The sequence below is a fragment of the Schistosoma haematobium genome, chromosome 1 (assembly GCF_000699445.3).
Source record: "Schistosoma haematobium chromosome 1, whole genome shotgun sequence".
In the NCBI taxonomy this organism is placed as follows: Eukaryota; Metazoa; Platyhelminthes; class Trematoda; order Strigeidida; family Schistosomatidae; genus Schistosoma; species Schistosoma haematobium.
This window is the reverse complement of record NC_067196.1, coordinates 20,221,870-20,242,218: the sequence shown is the minus strand read 5'-3', so window position 1 is coordinate 20,242,218 and position 20,349 is coordinate 20,221,870. Positions and strand designations below refer to the sequence as shown.

The following is a 20,349-nucleotide window of genomic DNA, read 5'->3' as shown; positions in this document are numbered from 1 at the left end:
ATAACGGGGACCGTCTACTGCAACTTTGCACAGACCACAACCTGTTTCTGGCTAGCACTAACTTTCGGCACAGTCATCGCCGATGTGCCACCTGGCGTCCTCCCTCTGCATCTCAAGCCTGGACTCAGATTGATCACATCGCGATCAGCTACCGCTGGCGTGGTTGTGTACAAGACTACCGCTCCTTTTGGACCTATCTGGACTCTGACCATGCCTTGGTCTGCGCCAATCTTGCCTTACTTTTCAGTGGCCAACGAAGTGACCACCACCAAAAGATTGATGTTAGCAAGCTGGTTGCAACTTCTGTTGCAAGTAAGTATCGAACCGAGCTAGCCTCTAGGCTAGCTACCACTCCACCGAAAAGTATAGATGAGCATTGGTTGCAATTGCATGACGCCATGAAAATGGCGGGTACAGTCAGTTGTGGGTTTGCGAAACGTCCCGCTTTTAAGCACTGGGTTTCTCCAGGTTCCTTACAACTCATTGAAGCCCGTCGGTCTACTCCGGGTGACCGTGAGTTTGACCATAAACGAAGGATGTTACGTAAGGAAATTGGGCAAAACTTGCGTAAGGACCGAGAATCCTGGTGGTCGATGCGTGCTAATGAGCTGGAAGCAGCAGCTGCATCTGGTAACTACCGGAAGCTCTTCCAGCTCATCCGAGCCACTGGCAGCAAGAAGTCTGGTGTGAGTGAAACAATCTGCGAGGATGATGGGATGCCAATCACTAACATCCATCGACGTCTTGGACGATGGGCAGAATTTTTCGAAGGGCAGTTCAACTGGCCTGCTGCTCCGGCAACATCGGTCAGACTGTCCTGCCCTCCATGGCCGGTGAAGACTGATCCACCAAATGAGGAGGAAGTCCGCAAGGAACTCCAACTCTTGAAACGTTACAAATCACCTGGCCCAGATGACTTACCTCTGGCTCTTTTTAAAGATGGTGGTGACTTTTTGACTAAGGAGTTGACGACGTTGTTTACCAAGGTTTGGGAACTAGAGAGTGTACCAACGTCATGGAATGAGTCGATAGTTGTCCCTATCTTTAAAAAAGGGTTCATGTCGTTCCTGTAACAACTATCGGTGGATAAGTCTACTTCCGATTGCGTCCAAGCTATTGGCTTCCGTCATTCTTCGTAGGTTGTTCAAAACCCGAGAAAGATTGACTCGCGAGGAGCAGGCTGGGTTTCGTTCTGGTCGAGGATGTATTGATCATATATTCACCCTCCGCCTAATGTTAGAACACCGCCATACTTTTCAAAGGCCAACAATCGTAGTGTTTCTTGACATCAGGGCTGCCTTCGATTCGTTGGACAGGACTGTTCTCTGGGATTGTCTATTGAAGAAGGGTGTGCCTGAGAAGTTTATTAACATCCTAAAAGCCCTATATAAAAACACCTCAGGCAGAGTGAGGGCATACAACCACCTCTCTCCATTGTTCCATTCGAGCAGTGGGGTTAGGCAGGGTTGCCCAATCTCATCATTCCTCTTCAACTTTGCCATCGATGACATTCTGGAAACAGCTCTGATGGATGTAAGTAATGGTGGTGTGGATCTGTTGCCTGGAGAAAGACTTCTCGACCTTGAGTATGCGGACGATATTGTCTTACTGTGCGATAATGCCCAAGGCATGCAATCCACACTTAATCAGTTGGCAATCAGTGTCCGTAGGTATGGTATGTGCTTTGCACCTTCGAAGTGCAAAGTACTTCTACAAGACTGGCAGGATTCTAATCCTGTACTCACCCTGGATGGTGAGCAGATAGACGTAGTTGAGAAGTTCGTGTATCTGGGTAGCTGCATAAGTGCTGGTGGGGGTGTGAGTGATGAGATCAATGCACGAATAGTGAAAGCCAGAGCGGCTTATGTCAATCTGGGCCATCTTTGGCGCCTTCGTGATGTTAGTCTGGCTGTAAAAGGTCGGATGTACAACGCGTCGGTGAGAGCAATTTTGCTGTATGTTTGTGAAACCTGGTCTCTCCGAGTTGAGGATGAAAGACAACTCTCTGTGTTCGATCATCGTTTTCTCCGAAGGATTGCTGACATCCAGTGGCAACACCATGTCAGTAATGCAGAGGTTCGGCATCGTGTGTTCGGGCACAGAGATGATAATTCAATTGGTGTCACCATCTTGAAACACCGACTTCGGTGGCTTGGACATGTTCTACGAATGTCGTCCCAGAGAATTCCACGTCGTGCATTATTTGCCGACTCTGGGACTGGTTGGAAGAAGCGGAGAGGTGGTCAGTGCATGACATGGTGTCGTGGTATGAAAGAAAGCTACAAAGGACTGGCTTCTGTTGGTCCTTCACGACTCCCTGGTTGGGGTCTGAGAGATGGTGCTACACAGTGGCTAGAGACGTTATCAGATATGGCTCAGAATAGAAGCCAGTGGCGATCCTGCTGTAACCTTCTTTTACTTTCTTCATAAAAAGTGGTTGTGTCTCCTTTACCTGAAAGATTTCTTCTGATTGTACCTTTTCGTTCCCTCGTTACTACCACACTACCTTACTCCAATCTCTTCGTCATTGTTCTCTTTTTCTTTTGCGCTCCTTAGTTCTTTTCTACTTCTCTTCGAATTCTCATTGTTTTGTGTGGCGCATATATATTGGCGCTCTCTTGTACCAATATTCATGTGTTCAAATAAATAAATAAATAATCTTTTTGAATAGAAGATAAATCATGCTTGTGGTTGCTTCGATGTCTGATTTCAGTGCTTCAGCTAGTATGTTGTCGGGTCCTGCTGCTTTCCCGTTCTTGATTTGTCTGACGGCCATTCTAATTTCTTCCGTAGTTGGTGGATTGACATCTATAGGAATATCTGTGTGTGCTGCTTCGATGTCCGGTGGATTCATTGGAGCCGGCCTATTCAGGAGTTCCTCGAAGTATTCTACCCATCTGTTACGCTGTCGTTGAATTTCGGTGATTTTCCTGCCTTCTTTGTCTTTGACCGGCCTCCCTGGTTTACTGTATTTCCCACCATCGTCACAAATCGCCTCAGTGATCTCAAGTGCTGAGAGAAATATGAGGGCGGCTATAACTTCCCATACGCCCACACCGTGCAAGGGTTCTACTGGAGGTACCTGAAAATGAAGTTGGATTAGTGGCATTAGTGACCTGAGAGCGTGACCTCAGTACCCAAGGGACAACTGCTTGAGGTCGGTCACACACGACCTTTTTATGAGTAATTTTTGTGTTAGCTCCGTACTTGTTGAGACTTTACCACCGGAGACGGTGGTGTGCATTCTTAGGGTTGACCTTTTCTAACCCCACCCTTCCTTATCGGAAGGTAGAATCGCTGTTATGCTGGTTGTCTGAAGGAAACACCTTACTGCCGTTACATCTCTGTACAGTCAGAAGTACGGCTTCGCCTTCGGACCTTGGGTTTACTGTTTTTAGTTTTACTGTTCTTCAACCGACCTATCTGGCATGGTAGAACCTTGAATAACAATTTTTCCGGCCAGCGTAGCTCGACTGGTTCATCACGATAGGCAAGCCCGACCACAACGTCAAGGTAGCAATAACGGTCGGGAAAATGCCTCACTCACACCAGACTTCTGGATGCCAGTAATTTGGATGAATTGAAAGAGCTTCCAACAGTTATTAGATGCAACTGATGCTTCTATTTCATTGGCACGCCAGCGACTTTAATCGCCATCTTCATGGGGTCATGTAATTGCAACCAACTGTGCCAGTAGTTATTGATAGCCAGAAACAGGTTTTGGTCTGCGCACAGTTGCAGTAGATGTTCTCCGTTATCTCACCTGCAACCAACAAGTCCCCACCGGCTACTTAAACGACTATCTTCTGTACCTAGACGCCCGACCTGAGTATTCAAGTCTCCGGTTAGTACTACAATATCTGTCGAACGCACTTTCCGTAGAACAGTTAAGTGGTGACAAAACTCATCCATCATTGTATTCGAGTTACAATCTGTGGGAGCGTATGTGCAGACGAAAAGACATCTTTTCTCACACTAATTTTTCTCACTTTGATTGAGTTTTGAGTGATAACAATCGTCAACAGGGCGAACATAGAACTTTAGAGAAAGCGTATAATTGATTATTCACTTTTTAAACACGTTTAATTTACATACCAAAAATTTATCACAAGTTAGCCTGTATTGGTCATATGGTTGAAACCGACAAAGGTGTCCAGTTCAGAAAATGTCACTGTATAAAAAACTGATGACAATGAAGAGTTAAAAACTGAATGATCAAAAAGATTAATAAAGCTCTACGGCAAAAATAACCTTTATGAGATGCTAAATGTTATTCATCTTACCGTGATAATTCACTGCGTGTTAACAAGCCATTTCGGTCTTCATCTAAGAGCAAATAGCTACCGTAAACACGTACAGCTGATTGATGACTAAACCAATTAGCGGCTAATTGTGCCTCTGATGTAGATACTTCACGTAATTCAAGCATAGAGTCTAGAAATCCACTAGCTAAAATGTCGGTGATACGCACACGACCCGAACGTAAAGGATCAAGGAAAAAGAAGAACTTTCGTACAGCCGTGCATACATAGAATGTTTGGAACGTTGGCTCCAACTCTGATAGCTAAAGTTATTTTTGGGTAAGGAATACAATTTTTTTCTAATATTTAAGAAGTGTTTCAAGGGTTTAAAAATTTTCATAATTACCAAATGAACATAGTCAAGTCCTATTAAACATGGGCAAAATTAAGGTTTAAAAGCTAGCAAAAGTTTGAGGGACAATGGGACAGTGAAAATAATTCTGACGTACTGTAGTCAACCAAACTTTAGTGTCTGTAAAATGAGAACTTACTGTCACAATCCAGGAGTCTTGGTTATGTACAGTCAAATTCTGTGTAGTGGTTTTTGAGTAAGATAGAATTTAAGGGAGCAATATCTGAGAGGAGGGCAAAGTTTGACTTGCACTTTCGCGTGTTCGTGTTCTCTGGATAGTGAGTGATCTCTTTCCCCATGAAACGACGCAAGAGACACAGTAGAAACCGGACTGACCAACCACCGTCAGATAGAGATCGGACTAATCACCCACTGTCTAAACATTGATTATAAGAGAAGAGAGGTTGGCTTGAATTGGCTTTGTGGCTGTGGTATTGGAGAAAACTTCTCTTTTGGCGCCTGTACAGACTAGTCTGGAAAGGCCCATGAGGTCTGGCAAGGGCGGGTCAGAGCGTAGGCCATTATCTGTGCCGTAACCAGTGTCACATCCATTATGAAGGCTTTGTGTGTTGGTGAAAATCCCTCCATGTATATACTTGTACTTTGTTCCTATTGATCCCCTTAGTTGTACATTGTTGTATTTTGATTACATTTGAATTGTTAATACTTGTATTTTTTATTATAGTTTTGTTTTTCTTACGCATTCACTAAGTTTGTATTTCTTCCTGAACTGCATCTGTGTTGTTTTACTGGACACTTGTTCTTGGCGGTAGCCATATTGATTTGCTCCTCCTTTTGTGTGTGTTCTATCCAGTCAGGATAGAATAACGTTCATTTGTTGTAACTGATTTGATTGATTGAACAATCATTGGTTGAATAGCCGGGTGGTAATATTTGTTTAGAACTGTAAAATCCAAACTACGGTTTGGATGTTGAAGAATAACCGACCGGGGACTTTAGACACGCGCCCTTTCCCGTCGAAATCAAAACAAGTAATCGGGTAAATAGCGGTTCTATAATTCATCATAAATTTAAATGTAAATCGTTACCTAAACAAATATTACCACCCGGCTATTCAACCAATAATTGTTCAATCAATCAAATCTAAATTACAATAAATAAAGAAGTTGATAGAAGATGAGGGAAAATTACCAGTCAAAACAAATAAACGTTATTCTATCCTGACTGGATAGAACACACACAAAAGGAGGAGCAAATCAATATGGCTACCGCCAAGAACAAGTGTCCAGTAAAACAACACAGATGCAGTTCAGGAAGAAATACAAACTTAGTGAATGCGTAAGAAAAACAAAACTATAATAAAAAATACAAGTATTAACAATTCAAATGTAATCAAAATACAACAATGTACAACTAAGGGGATCAATAGGAACAAAGTACAAGTATATACATGGAGGGATTTTCACCAACACACAAAACCTTCAAAATGGATCTTACACCGGCCCCCAAAATCCCTCCATACCACACAAGCTACCTTGATGCCTACGGTCATGGTTCATTATATAACATATCACACCATAGGAACGAGTAGGACTTACAACAGTACGCCTACTCGACCTAACTACATTAATAACAACAAAGACTAATCCAAAGCTTCAAGGAGACCTGTTTCACCTGTTCTCTGGTGATCAACAATAACAGTCGTGATATAGACCTAATCACTCTTCCCCAAACTCCACCCATGCTGTTGGATGAGGGCCTCGCTGACAATTCAATGTTTATCTTCTGATTCGACTGCTGCACAAACTTGCTTAACTCAGAAACTGTCACCACGAAGCTTGACGCGCCGTCACTGTAAATCTCCGGAGGTTTCCTTCTTCTTCCAATAAAACGTAATAGAGCCATTAAAAATGAATCAGTAATCAAACTACACATCATTTCAATATGTACTGCCCATGTTTGCAAACAAGTAAACACATATCCATACCCTTTTTTTAATGATCTTCCTATGTGTCCTTGTTCTTTATGACAATGTCTAATTATCATTTCCGTCACTAAGTGTCGACTGGGTAAAATTACTGGATATTTAAAAGCATTTGGGAAATCTGAGTATCTTAGTCGACCTCCAACGCAGAGTAACCCATCAAGCATTATCAACGATAAACCTTTCAGATCATCATGGCCTACTACTTTACTGCTGTTTTTAAATTCACTAAGTAATTCTCCATACACTTCTCTCTGAACCATCAATAAAATCTTACGCTTGGCAATCTCAAGCTCTTTGACCTTTAAACATCCTAGGTGAACGGATCCTTCACAACTCGATAAACGAAGTACCATCAGGAATTCGATGAACCTTCTAAACCAGGTTACAACTCTGACTAATTTCAACCACTCGGAATAATAAGAGAGCACAGGTGTCTTGTTGTACTTTATACTACTCAAGTTAACCACAGCAGTTTTTCTAAACTCAATATCGTCAAGAGTAGGTTCCGGACAGTCAGTGATTGTTATATAAAATTCGCCATGCAATAAAGTAGGACATTTGAACCAAGATTCAAGATCAGTCATATTTTGTATACTTCCTCTACATAATAACTCACTTATATGCTTAACGAAACTCTTTGCTTGATCACAAGTGGGAATGGATATCAAGCAATCATCAACATAGAAATTATTCTTGACATCATCTACAACATAACCATCATAACCGTCAGAGAATATTTGGGCCGTCTTATTCAGGGCAAAGTTCGCGCAAAATGGCGATGATGTGGCATCAAATGGATGGGATGTCATTTGAAACTCGGATGGTTCCCTCGACATGTCTCCCTCCTGCCACCACAGAAATCTTGAGGCTCCTCGATCAGACTCAGTGACCTTCACTTGCATGAACATTTCTTCAACATCTGCAGGGATTGCAACTGCCTCCTTGCGAAAACTTATTAATATACACCTTAACTCAGCGGTGGTATCGGGTTCTTGATAAATCATATCATTTGGGGGAACCCCTGCAAACTGGGCGGCATAATCAAGGACCACTCTAAGATCTGGTTTTTTCATGTTTAATACTGCATGATGAGGTAAATACCATCGAGGGCGATAATAAGACTGCAGATATATTTCAAAGACCCTCCCCGCATAAGTCTTAGTAAAATCACTTTCAGTACTTTTGATATACTTGATGTGCAGACTGACATCCTTCGACAACATACCCTTCAAACTTTGTAATCTACGGTTTGCTACTTCATAATTATCCACTTTCATATCTGGATTCTTTTTCCACGGTATAGAAACTACACAATGACCGTTGTCGAAGCGCGTGCCACCTTCCACAATCTTTATAGCCTCCTTATCTTCTAGTGATATTGATTTATCATTTGAATAAACATCAGAAAACTCTACATCATAAGGCTTACGTATTTCGTTCTCTAATGTCTGTATCTTACTGGTATGATTAACAACTCTTTTCCTATATTCCGAATACGACGCAGGTCCGAAAACCGTCCACCCCAGCAACGTTTTCACAGCGTACGGGTTCTTCCTTCCACCCAACCGTTGGTCTAACACCCAATGTGCTTCTGGTACGTCGCAATCAATCAACAGTAAAACTTCTTCAGAATCTAGGCTATCTATTGGCACATCACTTAAATGCGGCCACTTAACTAGGTTGTTCATTGCTGACTTTGTTGGCTTATGACCTGGTATACCTGCCACAATCAGAGCTCCTTCAATCGTAACATGTTCAGATCGATCTAAAGAATATACCTCAAAAGGCGCACTCGTGACCTTCATTGTTCTATTACCGCCCACAGTCTCAACTACCACTGATGCTTCGTCTTCGCTCAGCCCGAGAGACCTCAAACAGTTTGATTTTATCAGTGTCACATCAGAACCGTTGTCCAACAGAGCATAACCCACAATCTCGGCCTTTCGCGATTTCAACCGTACGGGAATCATGCCTAAACACACTTGACTGATTAGTGATTTAGTATATCCGCAACAATTCGAGATACCAGGTTTCTCACTCTCACTGTGCAACAAAGAATGGTGTTTCTTTTCACAACCCTCAAGGTTACAACGCTTCGTCAGCTTACATTCCTTAACTCTATGTCCTTGTCTAAGACAGACGAAACAGATACCCTTGCTTTTAGCGTGAGACCATCGGTCTTGAACTGTAAGCGCTAAGAACTGTGGACATTTATCAATGGCATGGTCGTAGGAACACATACTGCATTTAGTTTTCGTTGTCGAACTATTCCCTTGCTCTGATTGCACGTGACAGTTCGTCTTTACGTTATGCCCTTTTCTTGAACGGTTTGCTAACCGTCCAAATCTACTACAAGCCACTCTCGCACGCGATGCGATAAACTGAGTGAGCTCGTCGAAGGTCGGTTCCCTGTTATCTTCAGTCAATTTATCCACCCAGTCCGCCCACTGGGCTTGCATAGGTTGAGGCAAGAGTCTCACTATTCTTTCCAAAGTAACTAAGGAATTTAGATCAGAAGTATAATTCATCTGTTTCAAGACCATAGCACAGTTTTCCATTTTAATAGCCAAGTTTGATAGTTGGTCCCCGTCAATATACTCAAAATTCACAGCACTGAATAAGTCCTCTAGTGTTTCTCGAGCAATTACGTGAGACTGTCCGAAAAAACGTTTTAAAATCTCCCTTGCTCTTTTATAGCCAGAGGATGTCTCCATCATGACGCAACCTTCAATAGCTGTTTTAGCCTTGCCCTTACAATAGTGTATCAAATAGAGCAAGCGCTGGCTATCATCCGTGACTCTTGATGCTACATACGTCTCAAATTGCCTTATAAACTTCCAGTATCCTCTTGGCTCTCCATCGAAATAACTCAGTTCAACCTTTGGTAGTTCTGGGCCAACAACATGAACTATAGGCAACATGCTCTTTCCTGGTAATTCAGGCCTTTGCTTCTCCTTTAAACTAAGATTTTTACGTCATCTGACATCGAATTAAGACTAGAATCACTACCATGATAATCAACCCTATTTGAGTCTGAACCATGACCCTTAAGGACGTCAAAAGGTACTTGCTTGACAATAGTTATTCTTCATTAACATCGACGAACTTTGAGCTTGATTTCCTTCGACGATTAACTGGCATTATAAGCGAAACGACCAATTATTTCCAGAAAATCCGCGAACGATTACCAAAGGATTTCGGCCAAGTAATAATTGTTTAGAACTGTAAAATCCAAACTACGGTTTGGATGTTGAAGAATAGCCGACTGGGGACTTTAGATACGCGCTATTTACCCGATTACTTGTTTTGATTTCGACGGGAAAGGGCGCGTCTAAAGTCCCCGGTCGGCTATTCAACATCCAAACCGTAGTTTGATTTTACAGTTCTAAACAATTATTACTTGGCCGAAATCCTTTGTATTTTCTGGAAATAATTGGTCGTTTCGCTTATAATGCCAGTTAATCGTCAAGGAAATCAAGGTCAAAGTTCGTCGATGTTAATGAAGAATAACTATTGTCAATCCAGATAGGAAAGAGCATGAAAGTGGATAATTATGAAGTAGCCGACCGGGGACTTTAGATACGCGCTATTTACCCGATTACTTGTTTTGATTTCGACGGGAAAGGGCGCGTGTCTAAAGGGCGCTCTGCACATCAAGTATATCAAAAGTACTGAAAGTGATTTTACTAAGACTTATGCGGGGAGGGTCTTTGAAATATATCTGCAGTCTTATTATCGCCCTCGATGGTATTTACCTCATCATGCAGTATTAAACATGAAAAACCAGATCTTAGAGTGGTCCTTGATTATGCCGCCCAGTTTGCAGGGGTTCCCCCAAATGATATGATTTATCAAGAACCCGATACCACCGCTGAGTTAAGGTGTATATTAATAAGTTTTCGCAAGGAGGCAGTTGCAATCCCTGCAGATGTTGAAGAAATGTTCATGCAAGTGAAGGTCACTGAGTCTGATCGAGGAGCCTCAAGATTTCTGTGGTGGCAGGAGGGAGACATGTCGAGGGAACCATCCGAGTTTCAAATGACATCCCATCCATTTGATGCCACATCATCGCCATTTTGCGCGAACTTTGCCCTGAATAAGACGGCCCAAATATTCTCTGACGGTTATGATGGTTATGTTGTAGATGATGTCAAGAATAATTTCTATGTTGATGATTGCTTGATATCCATTCCCACTTGTGATCAAGCAAAGAGTTTCGTTAAGCATATAAGTGAGTTATTATGTAGAGGAAGTATACAAAATATGACTGATCTTGAATCTTGGTTCAAATGTCCTACTTTATTGCATGGCGAATTTTATATAACAATCACTGACTGTCCGGAACCTACTCTTGACGATATTGAGTTTAGAAAACTGCTGTGGTTAACTTGAGTAGTATAAAGTACAACAAGACACCTGTGCTCTCTTATTATTCCGAGTGGTTGAAATTAGTCAGAGTTGTAACCTGGTTTAGAAGGTTCATCGAATTCCTGATGGTACTTCGTTTACCGAGTTGTGAAGGATCCGTTCACCTAGGATGTTTAAAGGTCAAAGAGCTTGAGATTGCCAAGCGTAAGATTTTATTGATGGTTCAGAGAAGTGTATGGAGAATTACTTAGTGAATTTAAAAACAGCAGTAAAGTAGTAAGCCATGATGATCTGAAAGGTTTATCGTTGATAATGCTTGATGGGTTACTCTGCGTTGGAGGTCGACTAAGATACTCAGATTTCCCAAATGCTTTTAAATATCCAGTAATTTTACCCAGTCGACACTTAGTGACGGAAATGATAATTAGACATTGTCATAAAGAACAAGGACACATAGGAAGATCATTAGAAAAAGGGTATGGATATGTGTTTACTTGTTTGCAAACATGGGCAGTACATATTGAAATGATGTGTAGTTTGATTACTGATTCATTTTTAATGGCTCTATTACGTTTTATTGGAAGAAGAAGGAAACCTCCGGAGATTTACAGTGACGGCGCGTCAAGCTTCGTGGTGACAGTTTCTGAGTTAAGCAAGTTTGTGCAGCAGTCGAATCAGAAGATAAACATTGAATTGTCAGTGAGGCCCTCATCCAACAGCATGGGTGGAGTTTGGGGAAGAGTGATTAGGTCTATATCACGACTGTTATTGTTGATCACCAGAGAACAGGTGAAACAGGTCTCCTTGAAGCTTTGGATTAGTCTTTGTTGTTATTAATGTAGTTAGGTCGAGTAGGCGTACTGTTGTAAGTCCTACTCGTTCCTATGGTGTGATATGTTATATAATGAACCATGACCGTAGGCATCAAGGTAGCTTGTGTGGTATGGAGGGATTTTGGGGGCCGGTGTAAGATCCATTTTGAAGGTTTTGTGTGTTGGTGAAAATCCCTCCATGTATATACTTGTACTTTGTTCCTATTGATCCCCTTAGTTGTACATTGTTGTATTTTGATTACATTTGAATTGTTAATACTTGTATTTTTTATTATAGTTTTGTTTTTCTTACGCATTCACTAAGTTTGTATTTCTTCCTGAACTGCATCTGTGTTGTTTTACTGGACACTTGTTCTTGGCGGTAGCCATATTGATTTGCTCCTCCTTTTGTGTGTGTTCTATCCAGTCAGGATAGAATAACGTTCATTTGTTGTAACTGATTTGATTGATTGAACAATCATTGGTTGAATAGCCGGGTGGTAATATTTGTTTAGAACTGTAAAATCCAAACTACGGTTTGGATGTTGAAGAATAGCCGACCGGGGACTTTAGACACGCGCTAATTACCCGATTACTTGTTTTGATTTCGACGGGAAAGGGCGCGCGTCTAAAGTCCCCGGTCGGTTATTCTTCTACATCCAAACCGTAGTTCGGATTTTACAACCAGTGCAGTGGTCGACAATAAACCGGCTTATGGTAAGAGCGTGGAGTGAGGTCATCATCTATGACGACTTAAATGCTAACTTGAATACTCAATATTCATTCAGTGAAATGCTGCTGGGCTTGGGGCATTCGTATCTATGCTTATGTGCATACTATGGAGTGCGTGGGCCTGGCTTAAGCATTCAGTATATACATGTGTTGTATACTTGCGAGTGGAAACTTCTATGTCTATATGTAATTGTGGGAGATGTGGACTTGTCGTCGCTTTCTTTGACTACATATGTTAGCATACTAGCAACTGTGCCCATCTATACCAATATGTACGTCACTGGAATGTATGTATCCCCGACACATGCATTTGAATATGTACACATGAAGCATACTTAGGTACAGATAAGCTCTACGTTTGTCCGCTGGTGAACTTATTAGTAGCTTATCAGAGCTTTTGGTTGCATAAAAGCTTCCGAAAGTGGTGGGAAAAGAGTAGTGTAAGCCAATATAATACGTCTGCACTACCAGGTGTGGGTCGAGAAATTCGTTCATACTACTGATATCATATCCCCATCTACATAATTCCCCAGTGTCCAGTCGTACTGTCCATTGGAGCTCTTCTCTATGCCCGAATAGCCATGAGGCTCCAACCACTTCGTTGGGCGGGTAACAGTAACCGTAATATCCGAAAGGTTTTGAACCATCGGAGCCGAGTGGCTAGATTATTTAGCTAGAGCTACGTATTACAGTTGAATTATTCATGCGCCATGAACTGATCGCATTTATAGAGTAAGATGAACCAACGAAAAACTGTAATGAGTTAATAAGTGAAATTAAACAATACTGAATGCTGAAGGAAGACCCTGGTTATTAAAGAAAATTGGTTGACATGCGATTCTGTGTTAGGGTTTGAAATCAAATTTTTTTAATAATTTATAAAAATTAACCAATACAGGTCTTAGTCTCATTAGTTGATTTTTAAGCAATGTAAAAGCGCATGAATGAGGGCCTCAAGTATGGACTGGTCATTAGGTCGTGTCAGATCTATCACCTTATCAGAGTAACATATTTATTAAGAAGGATATTGAAGTCACACGTTTGACGGAATTAATGAGTACAGCGCATAGTTCATTTTTTCAAATACTCAATACATTTTAAAGCATGTCATGTGGTCTAACTAAACAGTATCACCTCCTAAATGGTATCAAGACAATTCCTCCACCAAAGCAGTCACATTCACGATAAAATGTAGAATGAACAAGTTACCTGACACAAAGTAGGGATAAGTTCCAACATATAGTTTTCCAAATCTGTCTCTCTCAAATAACCTTCACCGCACACATCATAAAGAGATATCCCAACATGGGTTTGTTGCAACCATACTTTCTTCATGACATAATTGAAAAATGTCAAGATATTAATACGTGACAAAACTTCATCTTCACGAAGTAATTTTACAAATGTAGCTGCTGTGAAATATTGCCTAAAATATGTTAATTCGTAAATTTTGATTAGCATGTAACTGTAAGTATTGCAATCATGAGAAACAAACAAAATTTACAGATATTCAAGGTATAAGTAAACGCTAATTCCCGACATCGGTCGGTAGTAGTTTTAAGTAAAAAGTGTAGTTGATAGGTTAGTAACCACTAGAAATAGCTAGCGTTGACCGATAAGCATCATATCTACATGAAAGGACTAAATGAATGTTCATGTTTTATAAGATTGCGATGAAATGATTTAAGAGCGATTTCGTGACAAGTTTTTGATCATTAGGATCTAAGATCATTGCTTGTGCATGATACAACGACCAAATGAATGATCTTTGAGCTACAAATATTTTAAGTAGATTAATAAAATTCATGTCATGTAATTTTTGTATCGTGCCTCCCTTTGGAATTTGTGTTGTGATATTTAGAAAGGTGGCAAAGTGAACTAACGTCTAAGGTTCTATATCGCATTCCAAGGTTGTTTGTCGAAATAAGATTTACTTTTCTTCTACAATTTTAGGCATTTTATGAATATTTTATTGAAAATTATAAGAGCTTAAATAGCTCAGTATCTGTGAGACTCGTAATTCTTTAATTTTAGGTGGATTCTTAAGCATGACAAATTATGATCGTCCCTATGGAGACTTGACTTGATAAATTTAAATAAGTTGGGTTGGACTGATAATAATGAGACAACAACGTATTTATAATATTCCAGTGAGAAGAAAATAAAACTTCCTGTTCTAGTTCGAAAAATGTTATTTTTTCCTCTGAAGACAGGACCTACACCAAGCTGAAAAAGTAGGGGATTTAACCTTCTACAGACCATAATAACATAAACGTAGTATCTCGTTACCACAAAAGGTATACTTTAAAACTGACTGCACAATAAACTGTTGCCTAAATAAAACGTAAATGTTTAAAAGCAGATCAAAAATAAAACCAATCAAGCCGAAAAAAGTATTTGATACTTACTTTGCCTTGGGAGATGCTTCTTTAGATGCCTTGCGAAAATTCTCATAGTCCATGAATTTTTCACCATTAACTGTAGGAGGTGAATGATAGCGTTCCAAAAGATACCAAAACTCCTTGTACAAAAACAACGTATAACAGAAACTACCTTACTTGAAGTTCAACATTAGACAACAATCTCAAACTTTTTCTCTCCAACAAAGCAGACCTAAAAATGATCATAGTTTGTTTAAATATCTACCTAGCATCCTCCCGTAATTTCGCAGGTAAAATCTCGTTATCTTGTGGTACCTGCACAGTAAGTTAATAGTATCTTAATATGTACTAACACGTTGAAAAAAATCTGGTATCCCTAAGTTCTCTGATTCATAATCTTCAACTCCACCCCACGCTTTATAATAATGCAGGAATAAATCACTATGTAGGTTTACTAATACAGAAAAATGATTGTTAAAGTGAGTTACAAACCACTTGACATTTTAACGCCTGGTAGTTACAATGGATGACATTCAACGGTAGAAAGGCTTTAAACAGACATATTGTTTAGTCGGCATCAGATAACTGAAAACCAGAACAAGAACAGGTTAAAAACCAAACTCTTAAAGAAGACTGGTTTTTATACAGGTGGTCATTGGAAAGAAATAAGGAGATTAGGTAAAAAAAATGAAAGAACATAAGGATTTGTGTATAACAGTATGTAAATTACTGTTTATCTATTGACTGGAAATTTAAAAATTTGCATACATATTTCATCATTACTTTTAATATTATATTAATCAAGGGTACGTGAATAAACAAGTCTTCACCTACGGTCTTGTTTATTTTCTTGCGCTGACATGTTTCATTGCAATAAGTATCAGTTATTTCAGTCATAGCAAACAGCCATATCAGCAGAAAAACAGAATTTTTCTAAGCATAAATTAGGTACGACCTTAACAGTTTTATGAAATTCAGTACTCCACTTCCACAACCGTCATATTTAGTCGTAATGAAAAAGCATGAATTGATGTTAAATGACTTTGCACATAAGTGGAACAATTGGCGAGACTATAATGTTTGAACGACCTTTGAGCAATATAAAAGTGCCTTTGGGAACCACGACTACTTGCTACAGTCGAAATACGGATATAAATTCATGTGAGGAATCGAGACTAGATGTTAGAGGTTTAAGTCGGGATTAGGAATTCAAATTAGGGTTTTCGTCACGACTTGATATCAACTATGGTTCCAAATGTAATTTTGGGTGAAACTCTACTTTATGGACGAACTTTGAACGAATTTTAAGTGACCTTGAGGACATTAGCCAATCAGAAGAGAGTTAGCACAAAGTAAAAATATATTATAAAAAGTGATGATTACAATGGATATTCTCTTACATTATTTAAGAACTTGTTGAGGTTTGATATAGGTTCAAAGTTTTGAAATCATAGTGCATGCGGTATAATAACTCGTCCATATGACTCCATAATAATCGTCCTCTGAGCCGTGGTAGGGTTTTAAAGAATACTTCAGCCTAGACCACATGCCCCAACGTTGTTTGTATGGACCGCCCGTCGTTGGATCAAAGAAATGACGTTTGTACACCACAACATGATGCACAAAACCAAGTCTCGAGAGGCATCTATACGCTTCCAAACATCGGTTTAGCCGCAGCTAATGTTACTGGAGACTTTATGATCCAATTTGCAACGATTATCATGGTTTGTCTTAGCCTTAGCCGTGATCGGGCAAAAAGTGCCAGTTCGAGCAGATTTTTCTACAACATATAGTACAACGAAATACAATGTCATCGCGGCAGTCTGAACATCGTGCTGCGGCCATTTAATTGCCTCAGTCACAGACACAGGAACTTCCTAATAGTCCCATCTGCTGTAGTCTCTCAACGACCACCTATTCTCTAAAATCTGCTGTGAAACGATCGAATGTGAGCATCTCGCACTGAACTTAGCGCCGTGACCTTGAAATTCCTTAAACGCTTCTGATTCGCTCGTCCATAAATTAGAGTCCTACCGTTTCGCCGACCATGGATCAAAGGTACATTTCAGGTTTATCACTGACAACAGTAAACTACTATCGCCTGACTCAGTATCCCAGGAAGAACCAGTCACAATTCAGGGAAGACCTAATCTTTCCAAAAGGCAAAAAGGAGTTCTTGCATTATGTATGATGTCGATTCGTAATATAAATCATGAAAATTTGCATACAATAGTTCATCATTCACGTTCAACAGCTTTTTCTACTATATTTTAGTAAGATTATGATATGCAGATGACTCTTGGGCGATATAAATAGTCGATTAACCTAAAGATGTCTTCTTGTTGGCTGATAAATTGTCAATAACACCCATCTATTAGACTTCCGAAGGAAACTCTTTTTTACTCAACTCTAGTTTGTCCTCTGGACAAGGTCAAATTTATCCTATCCGCGGTCACCGCCAAGGTTTTACCCCAAACAGTAAATAATTTTCAATGTTCCTTTGTCTGAGGTCAGTCAAAACATGTTCAAAATATTCCACCCTTCTTCTTCCATTACTTACTCCTTATTCTTCATTGCCGAATCCAATACCATGTAGCTTGTATAAACCGACTGATTTCTTTGCGCTCGTTTTCTGTTATTTTGGTACAGTTCCAGGTGTATGATAGTCTAGCCACTCGGTTGCCCCTATTCTAGTTTGTTCGTTAATTATCTGTGGATTTGTATGTCTTGTATGTCGAGTGCGTTTGTCCTATGTCACCAGGGTTTCTGGATTCAAACAGCTATCACATTACCATGTAGAAGACTGGTTAGATGCACTGCGAAAGTAACAAAGTGGTAGTTTGAGTGTCAAGAGGATACTGTTATTTCAAGAATAATGCGTAAGTAAATAAGTTGGTAGTGTGTAGGAAAACGGAAATGAAGGAATAAGAAGGGAGACGAAGACGATAAAAAGAGATATAGGAAACCGTTACTGATATGTGGTAGTGATAACCTTTGTAAAATATATGATGTGCATCAGACATAGCAGGTCTAAGAGAGAGATGGTAATCTATAGGTTAGTATGTGTCCGTCAAGTCTCGTCTTGTAACTACCCATTGACAGGACTGTGGTCACTTTGGCCGGAAAGCTTTGTAAATGGAGGCAACTCTTGATAAGAAAAATATAATCGCGTCTGGGCTCTCTTTCCTCGATATGCTATCATTCTGATTTCTTGTAATTTACCCCTTGGTCCTCTTGCGTTGATATAACGTAACGTAACAGTTTGCCTATTACCTGATGCCGCATCTGTCTTCTGGGATTTAAGTGGATTGTTGTTCAAAATATGTTGGCCATTTCCATGCGATCAAAGTAAACTGACACCAAAGTCTATTTTATTGGGATTATTTGTTGCTGCCCTACCGACCTAAGTTGACTTTCACATAGAATGCAACTGTGGGGGTCGTTTTCCAAGCATCACCGGGTCTGAACAGCCTACGTGAAGTCTCTTCGGTTCCTGAAATTCGCAGCCATCGGACGCGGAGACTGTGGCCGTGGGGGTAACGGACGAGGAAGCCTGGACACGCTAATTATTGTAGTGGTGTGAAAGCCTGTGCTGCGTGATAGACAATGCTACTGTAGCAGCTGGTATTTATGAGCTTCAACCCGGCTACCGCACACTAGATCAAGCACTCCGTGAACCATCATGTTGGTTGCCTTTCGGGTTTTTGCTGATCTTCTGTCGACACCTCCCACATCCCACGTTTTGTCGTGTCTAACTCGGATTTGAGATGACCGCTTGGCCGATGGTCACTGAGATTTCGGTAACATCTCTTCCATAACGTGTGCTGAGCCATGCTTTCACCAATTCTCGTCCCAACACTCACCCACCGCTCTTTACCCTTAGAAGATACTGGATTATTGGCAATGGTCGGCAGTTTCATTAATGTATGAGCTCGAGTTTTGGCTTCCAGAATCGTGTGCTTAGTCGAGCCACTGTTTTAAGAATCGGACATACCAGTGGGAACTGTTATGGTTGTTTCCAGAGGAATCTTATGACACTCTTGTCCATTCAGCTTGTATATTTTTCTACACTGCAGGCAGACATATCAAAACCATAGGCAGGGGTGACTTAACACAAATCCACAATACTTTCTAGGTACCGCAGTATCGACAGTGAATTTTGCCTCTACACAGGATACATTCCAATGCTGAGTCGATATTGTATAAATTTAATGTGAACTACGCTCAGTATGATAGACAGATTTGATTTTGTTAAAACTCATCATTTTTTATAAATGCTATTCTATTCTCATTAATATATTTTGAGTTTATCCTCTATTAGGGTTGTCGTGCTTTGAGCCTAATAAATCTTCACTTGTACCAGCGATGGTGTTCTTACTTCGCGTTATGGGAATCGCAGTGGTTCCTCGTTCTTTCAAGTATATGAATAAGCGACATGGATACGAGATAGGAGTATTTGAATGTATGAATCACGAAAATAGAACCTGAAAGACATTTAAATATGCAACTTTGCCTTTGGCCGTCCTAGCAAGCAACCCCACGTGGATCCAGTGGTTTGTCTGCAAGCCCTGTGTTTGCAAGAAAATAAGTGTGTATGTCTCGGTTGAAGTAATGAGGAAGTGACCAATCAGTCGAGACAGCTAGACCTACTATATAGTGGTTCGATCTAAGTTTGATTACGGTTGTCAGATTTGTCATTAAGATCTTCTTCCAGCCAGGTGAAGACTCTGTTCTTACCGTCTGAAGTGTTTACATATTCCAGTGTGGTAGCTGAAAAGTGGTTATTTCCAGTTATTAATGAGAGATCAACGAAGTCACGCTAGAATCGAAGGGCGCGCGGTTGTTGAATAATTTTCGCGAAAAATTTTGAGAATTAGTGTTCTCTGATTCTACACTTTTACAAGCGGTAAATATATTCACTTTGTGTACAAGAGAGCTTTGGTGTTAATCATCATTATTTTACATAATACAGCTTTTGACATTGAAATGTTAATCTTGACATTGCAAATGTGAAATTATATCAGTTAAAGGATATATGGAAGGGAGATATGGAGAAAACCAATTCCACAGCATCGACTGAAAACTGGGAATTTGACTCAAGAGCATCAGTACAAGAGGCATGAACTCTTATACAATTGTATACAATCGGGTAACTCAACCATACATACCCTGGACAGTTCCAAAGACGTAGGAGCACGGCCATAGCTGGATAGACTGGGATATTCGACGTCAACTAAGACAAAAGAAGAAGTGTCGGGATATTGCCATCCGCCTCGCCACAGCAGGTGCGATGGAACGCTACAGATCGATAAGAAACGAGTGTATAACGAAAATTCGGGAAGCTCAAAGAAAATGTGAAATGCAGCTGGCACAATCTGCACTCAAGCAGCCCAAGAGAATATTCTCGTACATAAACTACAGAACAAGGATGCATCATTGGATTCCCAACCAAATT

At 40.4% G+C, this 20,349-nt stretch overlaps 1 protein-coding gene across 1 annotated transcript; it reads right to left on the bottom strand.

Moving 5' to 3' along the window:
- Nucleotides 1-487: 487 nt before the first annotated feature.
- Nucleotides 488-17,364, bottom strand: PPP2R3C_1 (Serine/threonine-protein phosphatase 2A regulatory subunit B'' subunit gamma). The gene is made up of 8 exons (XM_051212459.1): nucleotides 17,303-17,364; nucleotides 15,387-15,479; nucleotides 15,248-15,348; nucleotides 15,160-15,209; nucleotides 15,072-15,126; nucleotides 14,922-15,034; nucleotides 13,723-13,939; nucleotides 488-4,564 (listed from the first exon to the last, which is right to left on the bottom strand). The coding sequence occupies exons 2-8, from the start codon at nucleotides 15,394-15,396 to the stop codon at nucleotides 4,280-4,282; spliced, it is 831 nt and encodes a 276-aa protein (XP_051073353.1). The 5' UTR covers nucleotides 15,397-15,479; nucleotides 17,303-17,364; the 3' UTR covers nucleotides 488-4,279.
- Between the last annotated feature and the right edge of the window lie 2,985 nt (nucleotides 17,365-20,349).

Excerpts from the sequence above, each read along its gene's own strand:
- PPP2R3C_1 (XM_051212459.1), bottom strand. Across the intron at positions 15,210-15,247 it reads TACCAGATTTTTTTCAACGT|GTACCACAAGATAACGAGAT; the intron begins GTTAGTACATAT and ends CTTACTGTGCAG. Across the intron at positions 13,940-14,921 it reads GAAGCATCTCCCAAGGCAAA|GCAATATTTCACAGCAGCTA; the intron begins GTAAGTATCAAA and ends AACATATTTTAG.